This window comes from Phodopus roborovskii, unplaced genomic scaffold (assembly GCF_943737965.1).
Source record: "Phodopus roborovskii unplaced genomic scaffold, PHOROB, whole genome shotgun sequence".
In the NCBI taxonomy this organism is placed as follows: domain Eukaryota; kingdom Metazoa; phylum Chordata; class Mammalia; order Rodentia; family Cricetidae; genus Phodopus; species Phodopus roborovskii.
In genome coordinates this window covers 12,572,228-12,588,230 of record NW_026125052.1, presented here as the reverse complement: position 1 = coordinate 12,588,230, position 16,003 = coordinate 12,572,228, and the positions used below count along the sequence as shown (strand labels likewise).

The 16,003-nt window shown below is 49.3% G+C and overlaps 1 protein-coding gene across 1 annotated transcript; it reads left to right on the top strand.

The window, feature by feature from the left end:
• Positions 1-1,288: 1,288 nt before the first annotated feature.
• Positions 1,289-10,137, top strand: Sp2 (Sp2 transcription factor). Its single transcript, XM_051175096.1, has 6 exons — positions 1,289-1,364; positions 2,715-3,689; positions 5,440-5,752; positions 6,944-7,118; positions 7,244-7,437; positions 8,906-10,137. Exons 1-6 carry the CDS (start codon positions 1,296-1,298, stop codon positions 9,004-9,006), a joined length of 1,827 nt encoding a protein of 608 aa, XP_051031053.1. The 5' UTR covers positions 1,289-1,295; the 3' UTR covers positions 9,007-10,137.
• The last annotated feature ends 5,866 nt before the right edge of the window (positions 10,138-16,003 follow it).

Below are 16,003 nucleotides of genomic sequence, written 5' to 3'. Positions count from 1 at the left end.
CCCGAGTGCTGGAATTAAAGGCATGTGCCACCAATGCCTATTTACGCTCTTCAGCTGCTCATACACACCTTTGAAAGCCATGCAGTTTGTTTTTTTTTTTGTTTGTTTGTTTTGGTTTTGCTGCTTATGCTGAGTCAGGAAACCCCTCTTAAAGTAGCCACGCAAATCTCTTGTCTCTAGCAAAACAGAGTCCCACCAAGAAAAATGCTGTTACTAAGAAGCCTTGCTTGTCTCTGTTCTTTTGTTTTTAAAATCCCTTTTTAAGCTTTTGTCAAGTTTTAAGTGAGAGTCCTCCGGTCCACGTTGCGGCACCATTTTGCTATGAGCAGTTGCCTGGTCCCACCACTGCTCCAGCCCCAAACAACACACAGAGATGCTGTATTAGATACAATTCTGTTGACCTGTTATTAGCATTTCTTATTGGCTAGCTCTGTCTTAACTATTAACCCATTTCTATTAATCTAAGTATTTCCACATGGTCTTACCTTACTGGAGAGAAGGCCCCGGAGAGTTCTACCCTGTTGGTCCTACATTCCTATGTAAAGGTGTAAATTCACTTAGATGAATTACCCAAATGCCATCTACTGACTGGTGGGGCCCTTGTGTCTTTGTGTGAAGGCTGAGCATACATCTTTCAGAAACCAACAGGTATATCTTGCTCTGAGTGCTGGCCTAGCATTTCTTCACTGCCAGACTGGTTTGCATCTGGCGTCATCTGAATTGAGCTGGTAGCTTCTATTAGTGCAAGACTTGGCTAGAGGCTCCTTTTCCCCTAATGGAGAGATCCAGTGAGCCACCAGTGTCCACCAGGGGTGCTCCAGACCCACCACAGACAGTCTGGGGTGGGGAGCTGTTTCCAACAGGGATTTCTTTGTAGCTTTGGAGCCTGTCCTGGAACTCTGAGACCAGAGTGGCCTCCAACTCACAGAGATCCTCCTGCCTCTGCCTTCCGAGTGCTGGAAATTAAAGGTGCGCGCTGCCGCCGCCACCGCCACCACCCAGCTGACAGCCAGTGTTGAGAGAGACTTCCTTCTGTCCTAGAGTCTCCCAGTTCTCCCAGTCTGTGGGGACAAGCTGGTGAAAGCTCTCTGCCCCGAACAGATGAGTGTGAGTGAAGGAAACAGTCACCCCTGACGAACGTGGGCTGTGAAGCTCAAGCAGGAGCCATGTAGGAAAAGCTGTTAACCTCTCGGAGAAGCAACAAGAGAGGCAAAAAGGAAAGCTGAGGCCAGGGGCCTTGGGTTCTCTTGCGGTGTCTTACGTATTGCTCCCTCTTTTTCCCAATAGATCCACAGATGAGCATGGCTGCCACCGCTGCTGTCAGTCCTAGTGACTACCTGCAGCCTGCTGCCGCTACTACCCAGGCAAGTACACAGGAGGCTCTTAGTGCAGGGCCAGAGCCTGCGTGAATACTGAAGTGCATTTTCTCCCTCACTCAGAACCCATTCACTCTCACAGCGAACCCAGGAAGGTTCCCTTATCCACATTCTCGGAACTAAGACATAGCCACTTGTCTAAGATGTCTAAGTTGGGTCAGGCAGAAAGAACAGTATTAAACTTGGCATTCCCGGGACTAGGGCTGTTAGTGAAGACCCTGCTGCATATGCAGGAGTACCTGAGTTCAGTTCCAGTCACCCATGTAAAAAGCTGGGCATGGCAGTGCACGCCTGTAGTCCTAGGTCTAGACAGCAGGATCCACTGGGCTTCCCTGGCCAACTAATCTTGTGCAGTCAGTGAGTTTCAGATTCAACAAGAGACCGTCTCAAAAAACAAAAAAACAAAACAAAACAAAAACAAAAACAAAAAAAAAAAAAAAAAAAGAGCTGGACAGGTTAACAGTGCTGGCTGCTCTTCCAGAGGACCTGGGTTCAATTCCCAGCACCCACATGGCAGCTCACAACTGTATGTAACTCCAGTTTCAGGGACTCTAACGCTTTCACACACACATATTTGCAGGCAAACGCCAGTGTATGTAAAATGAAAATAAGTCATTTAAAAATTAAAAAAAAATAAATACGGTGAAGGAGCTGGAGAGACACTCAGTGGCTAAGAGCACTTGCTGCTCTTCAAACGAACCCAGGTTTGATTCCCAGAACCCATTCAAACATTTAAATAATAAAGAACAAGGTAGAGTAAGAGTTTAACATTAACCTCTAGCTTCCACATAGGGACTCAAATGTACCCACACACCCCTTGACATAAACATGCATACATGTATATAACACACACACACACACACACCAGAACAAAAACAGAAACTCAGGGTTCCATCTGAGCCTACTGCCCTCGAGAGAACAGGCACTTTTATTGTAGCCCTCTTTAGTCAGGAAGCAGCGCCTGCCAAACTCCAGGAAGCACTTTACCCCAGGTCATCTTCCCTCCCCATCACCTCTCCTTTGCCTGCTTTTTGCTAAGTTCATAGATCTGGGACATGTCATTGTCCCTGCTGATACTAGGCCAGCAAGGCCAGTGGGAAAGCAGCTTATGCTGTAGGTCTGCCGTGTCCAGGGCTGCTTCTGGGGTCGTTTTCCCTGAGAGGCCTTCCCTATCTTTTTCCTTCACTTCATGGAGCAGGAACCACTTGGGGTGGGGGTGGGGCGTTGGTGATGGCCTGCTGTAGGGGCGCAGGGGAGCTGCTGAGGAGAGATCACTGTGGCAGAAGGGTGTCTAGCCAGTCTTCCCGCCTCACTCTTGTCCTCTGCTGATTTTTGCAGGATTCTCAGCCGTCTCCTTTGGCTCTGCTTGCTGCGACATGTAGCAAAATTGGCCCACCAGCTGTTGAAGCTGCAGTGACGCCCCCTGCTCCCCCCCAGCCCACTCCACGGAAACTGGTCCCCATCAAACCAGCCCCTCTCCCTCTCAGTCCCAGCAAGAATAGCTTTGGCATCTTGTCATCTAAAGGAAATATACTTCAGATTCAGGGCTCCCAGCTGAGTGCCTCCTATCCTGGAGGGCAGTTGGTGTTTGCTATCCAGAACCCCACCGTGATCAACAAAGGGAGCCGATCAAATGCAAGTATACAGTACCAAGCGGTCCCTCAGATTCAAGGGAACAGTTCCCAGAGCATCCAGGTGCAGCCCAATCTCGCCAACCAGATCCAGATCATCCCAGGCACCAACCAAGCCATCATCGCTCCCTCATCATCCGGCCATAAGCCTGTCCCCATCAAGCCAGCTCCCGTCCAGAAGTCAAATACGAATACCACCCCCGTGCAGAGTGGGGCCAATGTGGTGAAGCTGACAGGTGGGGGTGGCAACGTGACACTCACTCTGCCAGTCAACAACCTGGTGAACACCAGTGATGCTGGGACCCCCGCTCAGCTCCTCACTGAGAGCCCCCCCACCCCATTGTCTAAGACTAACAAAAAAGCCAGGAAGAAGAGCCTTCCTGTCTCACAGCCATCAGTGGCCGTGGCCGAGCAGGTGGAGACGGTGCTGATTGAGACCACAGCAGACAACATCATCCAGGCAGGAAACAACCTGCTGATCGTCCAGAGCCCCGGTGGGGGCCAGCCAGCTGTGGTCCAGCAAGTCCAAGTGGTGCCCCCCAAGGCCGAGCAACAGCAGGTGGTGCAGATCCCCCAGCAGGCACTGAGGGTGGTGCAGGCTGCCTCTGCCACCCTCCCCACCGTTCCCCAGAAGCCCTCCCAGAACTTTCAGATCCAGACAACGGAATCAGCACCAACCCAGGTACCACAGTCACTCTGCCCAGCCTCCTTCTCCCCTGCTCACCCTTTGGCTTGGTTTTGAGGCAGATCATCACCAGATCTGATGGGAAGTTGGAGTCACCATCATATGGGTGGGCAGGAAATGGCTTCTGCCTTTGCGTCTCTTCGGGTCTTAGGCCAGTAGTCTTGATCTGTAGCAATCAGATGGAACAGGGATGTCTAGTCTGTTCTCTTTCATATTGGGCGGCTCAGGGCATAACTGGGGAGGTAGATATGACTACTTTTATAATAAGATATTTTTATCATAAGATTACATACACTAGTGGAAAAAATGAGAATTCAAGTCAGAACCATAGTATTTGGTGTAAAGTAGGAAAGTTCATGAGGAAAAACCGTTGCCTACTGATAATGACAAGAAAAATAACAGGTTGGAGCAGCTAGGCCTTTTCCTTTTTTTGAGGCAGGGTCTCCCTATATATCCCAGGCTGGCCTTTACCTCACTGTGTGGCACAGGCTGGCCCCAAACTTGCAGCCCTCCTTCTTTAGCTTGAGTGCTGGGATTACAAGTGTGAGCTACCATTCTGGCTGCTTTCTACCGGTGCTCATCCTCTTCTCCCCCCCCCCCCCCCAAATGGTTTCCCTTCTGCTTCATTCGTGTGTATGCATGTGGTCATGTGAGTGGTGTGTCTTTCCCTTCTGGTCTAGACCTCCCACATGAGGGAGAAACGTATTTGTTTTTCCAAGCCTGCCGTATTTCACTTAACACGATGACCCCTTGTTTCTGGCTGTCCTCGTCAGACTGTGCCCTTTCCTCTTGTCCAGGCCACTGTTGGAAAGCCGCTTTCACAGCTGTTTGTTGCTTTTGCCAGGTCCCCTCTTTTGCAGCTATCAAGTCAGCTGTCCATTGTGCCAGCTGTTCACCTCTGTCTTTTCTTTGGCTGCCAGTCCGCTGACCACTGTGCTGCTTTTGCAGCCTGCCCTCCCGGCTACTTTGTAGTCTCTTCTGCTCCTTTGGTTTCCACTACTCTGAAAGCAGACAAGAGCAGATGACTCAAGAGACCCTTTATTGGAATCTAATGTTGCTCAAGGCAGCCCAGGTAGTAAAGGAGACTCCAGCAGCCGTGGGGAGTCAAACTGCCCCGTTCCCCAGGGTCACTGCTTTTTTACAGAGAGATGAGAGTGAGAAGGAATGCTCAAGTTTAACGATTTAGTCAAGTATGGTGGTTCACACCTATAATCACGGCATTCAAGTGGCACAGGTAGGAGTGACGTGAGTTCAAGACCAGCCTGAACTATATTGAGACTATTTCATAACGCCAGTTATTAATTTAGCAGCATTTTGTTTGTTTGTTTTCAAGATGGGGTTTCTCTGTAGCTTTGGAGCCTGTCCTGGAGCTTGCTTTGTAGACCAGGCTGGCCTTGAACTCACAGAGATCCACCTGCCTCTGCCTCCTAAATGCTGGGATTAAAGGCGAGCACCACCAATGCCCAGCTCGGGTGTCACTTTGTAACCCATGCTGCTGATGTACTTTTTTTTAAAAAACTTCCTATTTTGAGATTTAGCATTGTTCCAATTAAAGGTTTGGTCACAGGTCAGTACCCAGCTTATGCCAGTTTAGTGTTCTATTAAACATCAGTAACATCTGAGTGCATGTTTGGGCTTGTTGAAGAATGGGATGACGGAGGTATACCAGTTCTCCCTTGGGCAAGGAAGGCTGTGTGAAGGTGCAGGTGCCATGTCTCTTAGGGCACTCTCCTCTCTGGTCCCTTAGGTTTATATTCGTACTCCTTCTGGTGAGGTACAGACGGTCCTCGTCCAGGACAGCCCCTCAGCAACAGCTGCAACCTCCTCAACCACCACCTGTAACAGCCCTGCACCCAGAGCTTCCCATCTGAGTGGCACCAGCAAAAAGCATTCAGCTTCAATCCTCCGGAAAGAGCGACCCCTGCCAAAGATTGCACCTGCTGGGAGCATCATCAGCCTGAATGCCGCACAGCTGGCCGCAGCTGCTCAGGCCATGCAGACCATCAACATCAATGGAGTCCAAGTGCAGGGTGTACCCGTCACCATCACGAACACTGGCGGTGAGGGAAAGTCCTGCAGCCAGGGTTGTTGGCAGCAGACCTTTGTATTCAGCATGTGGGAATCCTGAGCCAGGCCCCTGGAATTCCCAGTATCAGCCATGAGGATGGATGCTATCCATCCAAGGTGATGCCCAGTGTTTGCTTGGTCCACTCCAGTCTCAGGGCACACCCATGTATATCTTCACACCTGGTCCTTACAGTAGTATTGTGAGATAGTAAGTCACATGTTCATATATGGTAACCACAATTGTTAAGTAATGATGGAGAAAATAGATTCTGTTCAAGTAATATACAAACTCATGTTAATTTGGCTGGTCATCTGCCCAGATCAGGTGACTAAGGGCCATACCATGTAAAGGAAATGAAGGAACCCTTCATTTTGGGGGAGGGGTGAATTTTGAGACAGGGTTTCTCTGTGTAGTCCTGGCTGTCATGGAACTCACTCTAGTCCAGGCTGGCCTCCAACTCAGAGATCGGAAATCCACTTGCCTCTGCCTCCTAAGTACTGGGCTCAAAGGTGTATGCCACCACTGCCCAGCTAAGGAACACTTCCCCTGCCCCAGGAAGGCTTCTTAAAGAGAAAGCATGGTGTTGAGGTTGAATGGCAAAGAAGCTTGTGCTGCACAGGAGTTCAACGATGATACATGCTGCATATACAGTCTTGAAAATGAAAGGACATGAGAGATAGCTCTGGGGTTAAGAGCACTGACTGCTTGGTCTTCCAGAGCCTGGATTTAATTCCCAGAACCCACATGGTGGTTACAAGAGTCTATAACTAGTCCCACAGCACCTGATGCCCTCTTCTGGAATAGAGATATACATGCATATGTAACACCCATATACATAAAACACAGAAATAAATCTTAATAGAGAAGAGGGAGAGCTGACACTACCTAGCAGTAGCAGTCTGCATTCTGTACCTGGGAGTAGGGCAGCTTTCCCCCTCCCTAATGAATTTCTGTCTAGCACTTCATGCTAGACATTTGGTTTGTCCACTTTGAGGGAACACCAAGAGGGAGGACAAGGTAGCCTAGAGTGATTTCCCCAAGAGTTTTCATGCCAGCAGCATTAGAATCTCAGAGAGGCCTCTGGCTCTCACTGCTCTCCAGTGTATTAGCTGCCATGACATCCTTAACCTGTGCAGGATGGAGAGAAGGTTTGGTCTGAACCGAGTCCTTCTCTTTTCCACAGGGCAGCAGCAGCTCACAGTACAGAATGTTTCTGGAAACAACCTGACCATCAGTGGGCTGAGCCCAACCCAGATCCAGCTGCAGATGGAGCAGGCCCTCTCTGGAGAGGCCCAGCCTGGGGAGAAGAGGCGGCGTATGGCCTGCACGTGTCCCAACTGCAAGGATGGGGAGAAGAGGTAATATACAGGGCCAGGGCAAACCCACGTCCTGGTGGAAGTTCCCAGCTCCTGCCTCCCACCTTTCCTGAGCTCTCTGACCTGACCTCTCACGGCTTCTCTCCACCCCCTCCCAACCTCCTCAGGTCTGGGGAGCAGGGCAAGAAGAAGCATGTGTGCCACATCCCAGACTGTGGAAAAACTTTCCGGAAGACATCCTTGCTTCGGGCCCATGTCCGCCTGCACACTGGCGAGCGGCCCTTTGTCTGTAACTGGTTCTTCTGTGGAAAGAGGTTCACACGGAGCGATGAGCTCCAACGACATGCTAGAACCCACACAGGTCAGTTTCCTCCACACCCTTCAGCTATCCTTTGTGCATCATCACTCCTGCCTGTTGAGTTTCTAGAGCCACGCAGACCACCCAGGGGGTTCTTTCAAGTCAGAGATGTTGCCCAGAGTGAGGCAGACATTACCCAGCCTCTATAGCCTCTTGTCATTTCTGCAGAACTGTTTCACAAGTGCTGAGCTGGGCACCTATTGTCCTGTCAGTAGAGAGGTTGAGGCAGGAGGATCAGGAAGGAATTCAGAGCTAGCCTCGCTAACATGAGAGACTGTCAGAAGTAAAATAACCCAGAAAACCCTACCAAGCTCTGATGAGGTTTGCCATGCACTGTGTTTTTGCATTTTCAGATAACGTCAGTTAATCCCAGTTAGGCCTTGGAAAGGTTTGGGAAGTGGCTAGTAATGGGCAAACTGGGCTCCAGTCCAGCCCTCGGGCTCCTAAACCCCTCTCTCTCTCTCTTTCTCTCTGTCTCTCTCTTTCTCTCTGTCTTCTTCCCCTCCCTTCTCCTTCCTTCCTTCCTCCGTCCCTCCCTCCCTCCTCCCCTCCCTCCCTTCCTCCCTTCCTTCCTTTCTTCCTTCCTTTCTTTCTCCCTGAGATTGGTTCTGGTGATATCTTAGGACTTGAGGTCCTTCTGACTCAGCTCTCAGCCACAAGTGTGAATCTTCATCAACTAAGGCACCTACCTGGCTTCCCAACCCTCCTTATTTTTGTGGTGGTGCTGGGGTGACAAGATTTTGCTCTGTTGTTGCAGGCTGCCTTTGAGTTTGGTAGCAGTCTTGCCTCAGCCTTTCAAGTGTTGGGATTACAGGTGTGAACACAGCACTGAGCTTTTTTTTAAGACAAGATTTTGTATAGCCTAGGTTTACCTTAAACTCAAGGCACTCCTCCTATCTCGTAAATGCTGGGATTACAGGCCTGCTCCAACATGCCTGGCTTACTGCAGGCTTGCTTTGATAGCAGCATAGGTTTGGTACCAAGGTTGCTATTACAGTTCTGTGCTTTAATATACTAACAAATACTATAGAAAAGTGCCCTGGAGTTGTCCCAGGCATGCCCAGTGCTCCACAAGGTACACTGGCAGGTACTGCTGTAGTCAGTGATGCCCTACTGAGCAGAGACTGGAGGTAGGGACATGTGACCCAAAGCTACAGCTTTTGGCCGTATCATACCCCCTCAAAGGCAGAGGTGTAAATACCCTGACAGCGTGGTCTAGACTCAGTGGGAAAGGGCGTCTTTCTGCGAGGAGGAAGGGACACAGTCCAGAATGAAGCAGGGGTAGATGCAGAGGCTCTAGGACAAGCAGTCTGGGCACGGGACAAGGTAGATGAGAAGGGACAGCTGGGGCCGAGGGGTGAGAAGTAGATGTTAGTGGGATATGGAGATAAGGCTGTCATGTGGCTTCTCCTTTCTGGGACTCGCAGTGTCCTACGTGGGCTCTTTGGTAACAGTCATTTCCTCTTCCCAGGGGACAAGCGCTTTGAGTGTGCCCAGTGTCAGAAGCGCTTCATGAGGAGTGACCATCTCACCAAGCATTACAAGACCCACCTGGTCACGAAGAACTTGTAAGGCCAACTGAGGCAGGAGGCCCTGAGGATGGAATTCCCATCTGATTGGCCTGGGTCTACGGTGGACAGGTGCCCACAACTGCCCCGGGCGGCCCTCACCCCACTCCTGTTCCGTGGCTTTGTCCCCACAGGGAGGGGCTCTCCCCCTTCCAAAGGCCCTTCCCTTCTCATCATGAGCTCCTGGCCTGCCCAGGCTATGGACACTGGCCATGCCCAATGAGACGTTCTAAACCAGGACGCGTGGGGACCCTTATTTCCAAAGGAAAAACATGCATTTCACTCCGTCGAGGAGCAAAGTGAGCCCCCTATCCTAACCCCATTCCCTGCCCCAACACTGCCGGAGCCCCATTGTGCCATGTTCCCTCCATCCTGTGCCTCCTTGCCCCCCTCAGTGACCCCCTCTCCTGGCCGCTAGGGACACCCCAGGGCCCTGTACACAGCCTCCCACTGGCACCCACTTCTGTGGAGGCTTGGGAGGCTGCCTCCACTCCACTGCCCAGCCCTGCCACGGCTCTCCTCCAGACATTCCAACTTCCTATTTGAAAGGTCAGATGCCGGCGGACTCCTCCCACTCCTTTTTCTATGGAGAACGTTGCCTTATACTCGGACTTCAGATGATGAACACTGTGTATGTGTGTGCTTTAAAGACATTTTATTTAATTGCTCCCTTCTTCCTTTCTTTACTAGTCGCCTCCCCCCCCCCATCGGTGTTCAGTTTAGGGTTTTGGGGGCAATGCTGAGCATAGGAGTTTTTTTCTCACTAACAATTCTTTTCTAAATGACACATTTCAACTCCGATCTGGACTCACATGAGAAAACACCTTCCATTCTGACTCCCTTCACACCCTTTCATCTCCCTACCCGCCCAAGCTCTACTGTGTACAGTGTATATTGTATAATAGACGATTGTGTCTACGACATGTTTTAAGAAAAAAAAAACATATTGCTTGTTATTTTTGAGGCTTTTAAATTAAACAAAAATCCAACTTTATTTTTTGTTGTAACTGCTTGAGGATGTTTTATTAATTAAGTGACAGATTTGTTATCCTTTATTAACAATGTATTTTGTTGGTCAGTGATGGGCTGACAAAAATTTTCTTGCTAATAAATTTAGTTGCCCCAGGCAAAGTCTGCTCTTGGCAGTTGGGCTCCCTTTGTGCGTTATTCAGAGGTCTCATAGAGGTCTCATAGAAGGGACTACTAGGAGCAATGTACTTTCAACTTACCCTCCAGGCCCCGGCATGCATGTTCAGGCCACGGTCCCAAATATGATTGTTCCCAGCACCTCTGGGGACCTCCAGAGCGAGACCAATGCAAATGTCTCTGTTTTCTTCTAACCAGTCTTGCTTTAGCCACAAGGACAAATCCTAGAAGGGCCTTCCTGAGCTGGTGGAATAACCACTTTATACCTGCTCCAGCCCCGGGAGAAGGGGGGGAAGGTGTTTGCCACCCAGCCCCTAAGAAGCTAGCAAATGAGTTACGAACCTTGGCTTACAAGGTTGGGTTTGCAGGAAACACAGTTCCCATGGAGAGAGAGAATCCTTCCCACGGTGGAGGACCGTTTCAGGGTGAGCAGCTAGAGGCCCAGCTTTTCCTGAGAGAGGATCCTGGTTCTACTTCTCTTCTGTGCCCTCACCCGGTCCCTCAGAGAGGGCAGTCAATTGGCTATGCCTCCTGCTTTCAGTAGGGCTGCAGATCTGAAATTATGTTGGGGAATTTTTCATCTTGGCAGAACTACAAAGAAGTCAGGGGTTGTGATTTATTCAGATTTAAAACTGGAGTTAAACGTGTATGCCTCAGGGGCCTGAAGAGTAGCACAAGGCTGGAGGAGGAGGTCAGTTTGCCTCAGACATGTAGAAAACTGGACACTTTGTACTTACCCTCAGACCAGCCTGGACCGAAGTTCTGTTGAGTGAAGTGCTGGCCATCCCCTTGCGCTTCATCCTTTGTCCAGCCACCTGCGGTAGCCAACCACAGCTTTTCCCCAGAGCCAGTCAACCCCCACATAGCTGAAAAATAAAAAGGACATGGGCCTCAGTTGGATCTAGGCTCTCTCCCATTAATCACTTCTTTGTCAACAGAAGGTGACCCTTGCTGCCTAGTCTCAAGCCCTTTGGGCAATAGTAGACCAACAGCTGAGTCATCCCTGACATAGAAGCGTCATTAGCCCATCAGCCTGCATCTCAGTGTACCCCTGGGAGCTGGAGAAGGAAGGCCTTGCTGTGTGCTCTGAATCCTGGGTAGTGCAAAGAGGTAGGATGCATTTGCCAACTGACCTCTTTCTGTCACATAGTGCCTCAGGCACAGGATTACCTGGGGGCTGACTCCAAGGCCTCTACTTTTATGCTGAGTTCACTCTTGGCCTCCTTTATAAACAAAATGGTGTCAACCCCCAGCTAGAAGAAGCAGACTGGCTTATGGGAATGCCCTTCTCTGGGAGACACACAGATAGACAAGCCTGGGATGTTTTGCTTGTTCAAGATTTTTTATTTTAGCTGGGCAGTGGTAGCGCACGCCTTTAGTCCCAGCACTCGGGAGGCAGAGGCAGGCGGATCTCTGTGAGTTCCAGACCAGCCTGGTCTACAAGAGATAGTTCCAGGATAGCCTCCAAAGCCACAGATAAACCCTGTCTTGGAAAAAAAAAAAAAAAAGATTTTTTTATTTTAAATTATGTATAGGTGTGTGGGGGGGGGGCATGTGTGTGTGCATGTGCACATAAGGGCAGGTGTCCTCAGAGGTCAAGAGGCATCGGATCCCCTGGAGCCTGAAGTACAGACAAGTTGTGAGGCTGTGAACCGAACCCATGTCCTCTGGAAGAGCAGCAGGTACTCTAAACCACTAGGCCATCTCTCCAGCCCTTGGATGCCTGAGTTTTACAAGGAGGAAAACACATTCTACCTAGCACTAATGCGATGAAGGAGTAGGAAGACTCCTACATGGAATGCCTCAGTGGGTAAAGTGTTTGCTGTACAAGCACAAGGACCTGGGTTTGATTCACATAAAAAGCTGCAGAGATGGGTCAGTGGTTAAGAATACTGGCTGCTCTTCCGAGGACCTGGGTTCAATTCCCAGCACCCACATGGCAGCTCACAGCTGTCTATAAATCCAGTTCCAGAGGATCTGACACCCTCACACAGACATACACGTAGGCAAAACATCAATGCACATAAATTAAAAGTAATTAAGGGCTGGAGAGATGGCTCAGAGGTTAAGAGCACTCACAAGTTGTTTGTTCTTTCAGAGGTCCTGAGTTCAATTCCCAGCAACTACACTGTGGCTTACAGCCATCTATAATGAGATCTGGTGCCCTCTCTTCTAGCTTCCAGGGTTATATACAGACAGCAGACAGAATACTGTATACATAATAAATACATTTTTTAAAAAAGTAAATCATTTAAAAAAGCCAGTCCCGGTGGTATGTTTGTTATCCCAGTCCTGGGAAGCAGAGATAGGTAGATTCCTGAGACTGGCTAATCAGGCCAGCCCAGCCTAGCCTAATTGGTTCAAGAGAGAGAGAAACTGTCTCAAAAATCAAGGTGGATGTCTCCTAAGTAGAAACACCCAAAGGTGACCCCTGGCCTGTATATGTTTGCACTTGTGCCATATGAACACACACGCACGTGCACGTGCACGCGCACACACACACACACACACACACACACACACACACACACACACACCTGCAGAGCTCAGACAGATACCACCATCTCAACACCATCCTCCTTTACTCCAAGCAAAAGTAAAGGCTGCGATGGCAGAGGCTTTTACATACTATCCTTAGAGACTAAGTCTTCCCTGCCCAAGGTCTGCCATATCTCCTGTCATAGCTCCAGAGCAGCCTACTGTTGTTACCACAGCAACCTGAATCGCAAAGCCACCTGAAGAAGGAATGGAGGCCAGGCCTGGGACAGTCCCATAATCCCAACTACTGGGGAGGCTGGGCATGAGGAGGATTGGATGCTTAAGGCCAGCCTGGGCTACAAAGTGAGTTCAGATTAGTCTTGGTGACTTAGTGAGACCTAGTCTCAGATTAAAGAGTAAAAAGATGGTTGAGGATGTAGCTCAGGGGTAGAGAGCTTGCCTGGCATGGAAAAGGCCCTAGGTTCAACTCCAAGTACCTAATGGAAACACATCACCCCAAGCCAGTGCGACAGGTCATGCCTGTATTCCTAGCATTTGGGAGGCTGAGGCAGGAAACTGCTCAGTGAGTTTAAGACCAGCTTTGTCTATATGATGAGCTCTAGGTTAGCAAGGTTACAGAGCAAAATACTGTCTCAACCCTCCCTTTAAAAAACTCACACAACCAATTTCAAAATTAGAGCAGACCACATAGTCATGGCCTACGAAGGGCAGTTGACTAACATCAACTAGCTGACTAGACCCCCAAGGGTCCAGAGACATGAGGCAAAGGCTCTGGCTTGCTAGCCATAACCCACCTTTACTCCATCCCTTGTTTCACCATGCACAAAGTAGCCGCCTGCAAAATTCCTGGTCAATGGAACTGTAGAGACCCAAATTAGGAAGAGATCCTGCCTTAGGGCTGGACTATGTGTGAGTTAACCAAAGCCCCCCTCTCTCTCTTTTCCACTTCTCAAATTCGTTTATTTACTTTTATATCCTCTGTGTGTGTGTGTGTGTGTGTGTGTGTGTTCACATGCCATGAGGCATGTAGAGGCTAGAGAGTGACTTGCAGAAGTCACTATCCTTCTACCATGCGGGTCCTAGGGACCAAACTCAGTTTGTTAGACTTAGAGGCATGTGCCCTCATCTACAGAGCTACCTCTCTAGCCCTTGACAGAAATCTTTGGGGTCAAGGTGAAATCATTAAAGGCGGCAGTTTCACAGAGAGGTCAGAGGAGGACATCAGGTGTCCTCTTCCCTTGAGACAGGCTCTCTCATAAATGATGTCCTTTTTCATTATAGATGGGCATTTGCTGAGCATGCCTGTGGGCTAGGATTTTTAGATGGAGCCACAGAAGTCACATAGTTACCCTCACTCCACCTCAGAGAAGCTCCCAAGCTCACAGACAATATCAGGCACACTGAATGAACACCACAGACCATGTAGGGAAGCCATTTGAGTGTAGGAGGCAGAACTTAACCACACATCCCCACAGGCAGGGCATTGACAAGGTTGGGCCTCCCCAAGTCCCACCCACAGAAAGCCTCTGAGAGCCCCTGATAAGCTACTCTGGGCTCGACCACTAGCTTGCAGGAAGCCAACCGTCACCTTTCCACGTGTCTTGTTTGCTCTAAGCTGAATTCACCCAGGCTGAGAACTCCTGAGCTTGGTCCCCAGCCCAATCTACTGCTCCCCCCAGGAAAGCTGGAGGTGGTATCGTATCATGCCAGCAATATAATAGATCATTACAGCATCATCACTTGTCCTGACCTCCCCACCATGCTCCTTAATTCCAAGCCAGTCTCCCATACAACCTCAGCTTCCCTATGGCTTCAAGTGCCATTTTGGAGGCTCATCCTACTGAATTGTTGTCATCAGCCTATAGTGATATATCCACCTTGTCCGAATCTGTGGCACTGACCATGCCCACTGGGGTGGGGACAGGGGTGGATGTGACCTGGGGGAACTAGGTCTGGGGAAGGGGCCTGTAGCGCTCTCTCTTGCAGTACGGGGACAGGAAAACATCCAGAGGCATCCTTGGGACGAGGAACCTGCTGGTGTTCATCTGTCTCCCTGAATAAACATCTATTCGGCCTATTTGTTCTTCCTTGATCCTTATTAAACCACAATATCAGCCTAACCCTTCCCCCTAGACTCCAGCTTCCTTTTTCCAGCCGGGTCAAACATGGGTGTCCCATAAGCCCTCAACAGCTCTGCTAATGAATTCATCTGTCCCTAAAACTTCTCCAACTGATAATTAGCAGCACCCACACAGCCTAAAGCCAGTCCTGGTGAACTGATCCCCACTCCACACCCCTCTTAATGTTTATACACTACCCCTGAGTTATGCCCCTGCACCCGCCCCCAGCTTTCACCTGGGCAACGCTATCGCTGTTCCATTAGCCTTACCCTCCCTTTCTTGTCATCCACTTGGTCAGCCGCCAGAGCCAGGTTCCAAAATACAGCTTCAATCACTGAAATTAAAACGAAAACCCAGCTCCACCAAGTGGTGGCACACACCTTTAATCCCGGCATTTGGGATTAAAGGGAGGCAGATGCAGGAGGGAATCTGAGTTGGAGACCAGCCTGGTCTCCAGAGGGGCGTTCTAGGACAGCCAGGGCTACAGAGAGAAACCTTGTCTAGAAAAGCCAGAAAAAGAAAAGAAAAGAAAAACCAATGGCTCAAGCCTTTAATTCCAGCACGTGGGAGGCAGAGGCAGGAGGATCTTTGTGAGATCAAGGCCAGCCTGGTCTACAGAATGAGTTCCAGGACAGCAAGAGCTAAATTGTGAATCATGGCTCAGGAAAAAAGAAAAAGAAATAAAGAACCAATAATCTCATCAGACAATTAAATGAAAAGTAGTTTTAAAAAAAATAGATAAAAGTGGTGTATGACTTTAATCCCAGTACTAAGGAGATAAGAAGCAGGAGGATCTCTATGAGTTTATGATCAGCCTTGTTTATATATCAAGTTCCATAATAGCCAGAGTTACATAGTGATAAACTTTCTTGTCTTCAAACAAAAAACAAAAACAAAACAAACAAACAAACAAAAACCACCACAAAAACCCAAGGGGGGGGGGGGAGGAAGAAGAAGAGAAAATAAAAACCTTTGGAGACAAACACTCAAACAGGGGCAAACAGTCCCTGAGAGAACAGCACAGCTCTCTGTGCAATGCAATTTTTGCAAGGCATTGCTTTGCTTGAGTTAGGCCTTTCTCAAGAAAAGAATACGACAACGTTGGGTGCAGTACCAATAAGAATAAGAACACACAGTATCCATTCCAAAAAGAATGAAAGGAGGCCTCAGCCAAGGCGGTTCTGCCTCTGGTTACACACTGCAGAGCTGCCTTACCGTTCAGACACCAAATCCCAC